Source organism: Atta colombica, unplaced genomic scaffold (genome assembly GCF_001594045.1).
Source record: "Atta colombica isolate Treedump-2 unplaced genomic scaffold, Acol1.0 scaffold38, whole genome shotgun sequence".
Taxonomy (NCBI): domain Eukaryota; kingdom Metazoa; phylum Arthropoda; class Insecta; order Hymenoptera; family Formicidae; genus Atta; species Atta colombica.
In genome coordinates this window covers 3,250,258-3,253,516 of record NW_017259490.1, presented here as the reverse complement: position 1 = coordinate 3,253,516, position 3,259 = coordinate 3,250,258, and the positions used below count along the sequence as shown (strand labels likewise).

The 3,259-nt window shown below is 31.4% G+C and overlaps 1 protein-coding gene across 1 annotated transcript in view; it reads right to left on the bottom strand.

Annotated features, from left to right (window-relative positions):
• Positions 1-2,453: 2,453 nt before the first annotated feature.
• The window catches only part of LOC108691009 (transcriptional coactivator YAP1-like), a 19,840-nt gene continuing 19,034 nt past the window's right edge, over positions 2,454-3,259 (bottom strand). The window contains 1 exon segment of the mRNA XM_018198613.1: positions 2,454-2,896. Within this exon segment, the coding sequence (XP_018054102.1) occupies positions 2,861-2,896 (36 nt within the window). The 3' untranslated portion in view covers positions 2,454-2,860.

Below are 3,259 nucleotides of genomic sequence, written 5' to 3'. Positions count from 1 at the left end.
ATTCTGCCTGGATCGAACCCGGGATCTCTGGCATAGCAAGTCTCATATGCTACTTACTACTCCATGTTCGTGCTCTCCAATGTATATATAATGTAACAATAAAATATTTAATAATTATTTGATGATTGCTCTTACATTAAATATTTCGAAGATATTTCAAAATATTTTTGGAATGTTATTTTAAATTTTTAGAAACATTTTATAAATATTTCATAAATGTTTAACTAAGATGCTGAGATGTAATGCTTGTCTGTAGTTCCTATGCACAAAACATGCGCAAAATCTGAATATATTTACTGGAAAAAAAAACCAATATATTAAATGGACTATGCAATACTTTAACTAATAATAATCTATTAATATTTACTAGACAATAATCTATGCAAGTTGTATATATTTATATCAGGAAAACTGCTTCAGCTATTACACTGAATAAACACTTGTTAAGTTCCTTTTGAGTTTGAAAAATTTTCGTACACTCATAACTCCTCTTGGCAGACAATGATAAATCAAGAGTCTTTGCTAAGAGCACTTCTCTAATAAAAAAAGTTCGACATTCAGAATTAACTTTAAATTAAGTAGGTCGCATATGACTATACGATCAGCGTATCTCAGACATATGAGAGAAGTCATTACGCTCGGCCACGAGCAATAGGACTAAGGAAGAAAAGGATTGTTACAACTAATAAGAATATAGTAATACCAAACACTAATTAGATGGATGTTTACAAAAATATTTGTATGGTACAGTATTAACAATGAAGCAGAGAGGAAAGATGAAAGAAAATAAATACTACATAAGTAAATAATATTTATTGTTATCGTTATTACTAAAGCACTTGTTATCGATATAAAAATGTATCTCACAAATTATTGCCAATGAGCATATTTAAATACTGACATTAAACAACTAATTGCTTTTCATGTATAATCTCAGATATTATGGAGGCGAATGCGCAGCCTAAAGCGGGGAGTTTTCGATCTAAAAGTCTATTAAACGCATCAACAGATCGCGGAACTTGCATTCTTGTCTTAAGAACGTTTTCAACATGAAGGCACTTACATAAGTTTCGTATCGCAATGCTCCCCAAAACGTAAACGTAATCTACACTGAGTTTAGACTAAAAGCAAGATACAGTATGGTAAAGATTAATCGTTAAATTGCAATTAAAATAATACATTAAACGCGCTTGATTTATATGACGTTCCTGGAAGACTATCGGTCGGGTCGATTTTCATGATACCGGAAAACGCTACTAATTTCGACGGTAACGTCAATCGGAAAGGGACATCGCTATAAATCATAAAACACGGTGAACTCGAATAAAACAAAACTAAAAAGCGACTGAATAAAATTGGAATTTTTAGATAAGAGGAAGCGAATAAAAAAGAGAAACTCAAAACTGTATAAAACTCAAAACGCGTATTTTTCATCCGGTTCTTAAAAATGGTATTAAAAATGTCTCAAATACAATCAATTATAAGATGATCGAACTTGTATATATAAAATAAGAAAGATCACGTTCTCAATTTCTCACCGTGTTCAACATGCGACGTCCCGTCTTCCAGAGTGTCGGTCCAAAAATACATGATACAAATGTCAAATCAACGTTTATAACATGATCGCCCTTTCTTTACTTATCTTAAAAGAAAAAAAAATCAAGCGGAAAAATTCGATATTCGCACGATCAACCAGTTGAATGAATAAGACATCAACGCAGAAGCGTGCGAATAACGAAACGCAAATTTCTCCAAGGCTTTTCCCGGACTACAGGAAAAGGCGGGAGAATGCTGATATTACAAAAAGTTTTATATGATATAAGATTGTCGAAGTCCTTAATATACAAAAAGGTAAGAAATTCACATGACTATTTCGATTTCATGGCACAACCGCGTTAATATTCATATTTGAAAATTGTTTAGTATAATTTTTGCCTTTATTGTTTATAAACATTATCTTATTGTTTACGAATACAAAAGTTTATTATTCATTCTTCAATTACGTCAATCCTCATTATGGATCGATCAAAATTGCCGCTTGCTAAGTAATGGAAATAATCGTGTAAATCTCTTTCCAAATATTTTCAGCTGCCACATGTAACTAATTGCATATACGCGTTATCTTCTTTACCGGATAGTTTATGATTTCCGGTAATAAATAGGCCATGAATTAATCGCGATAACGAAAAATTCAATGTTAGTGACCTTTTTTCTTTCTCCAGTATCCTTCGCTAGATACAAAACGCGAATTCCTTAAGATAAAAGCTATAAATCTATAAATACCAGATATTCTTCTCGCTCTGGCAATCTCCATTACATAATTGATAGTATAAAACGTAAGTGAGAAGTTTACAATCTAACAGCATTTCTCGAAAAATATCAATATAATTGCAATTTGTAACAAGAGTATAGACTTTACATATAAAAAAAATATATTTTTTTTTCCTTTTGCGTTTTTTCGCGGCAAAAATATTTAGCCGGCGATCTAGAAATACGATCACTTTTAATAACTACATTTATTATGTTTTCTATGGACGGTTAATGCAGCAAAAAACGATGAGTAATGATGGTCACATTAATTGATTACAAAGACAAGGCACTCTGCTTTGAAGCATATCGTTCGTAAAAAATTACACTACAAACAGGATCGCAGACATAACATGTTTCAAATACATGTATATGCAATTTAAAGAGCTGATTAAACATTGTACAATTCCGTATGTCATATTCGAAATATTATTAACGTCAGTATGCTATATTAAAATATCTTCTATCTTCATCCAGTTACATTACAATTGCTCCGCAACTTCAAAGATCTTCAACGATCTTCGAGCATTATGACTTCGTCAGTATTCATAATTTACATCCCAAGATTGCCAGTGCATCTATAATAAGCCTGTAAGTATTAGTATCAAAAATTAAAAGTCAATTATAGCAAATAATTGCTATAATTGATTATTTATATTAATAACATTTATAACAATTTTCAATTACATGCACCCAAGATATAAATAGCACCAAATCCCTCACGCGCGAAAACGTGCAAGCAAATCGACTCGCATTAGAAAATGTTGAGATAAAATATTTTTGTATCAGGCACTTTGAAATTTGTTTGAAATTGATTCATAATCCATTCATAGTCTCTCTATATTAACTTTTACAACTAAACTGCTCTCCGTGCAAAACCATGGGAAGATATAATTACAAGCTGGGAGCACAAATATTGTACGATCTCTTGATACCAACATATGCAACAAAA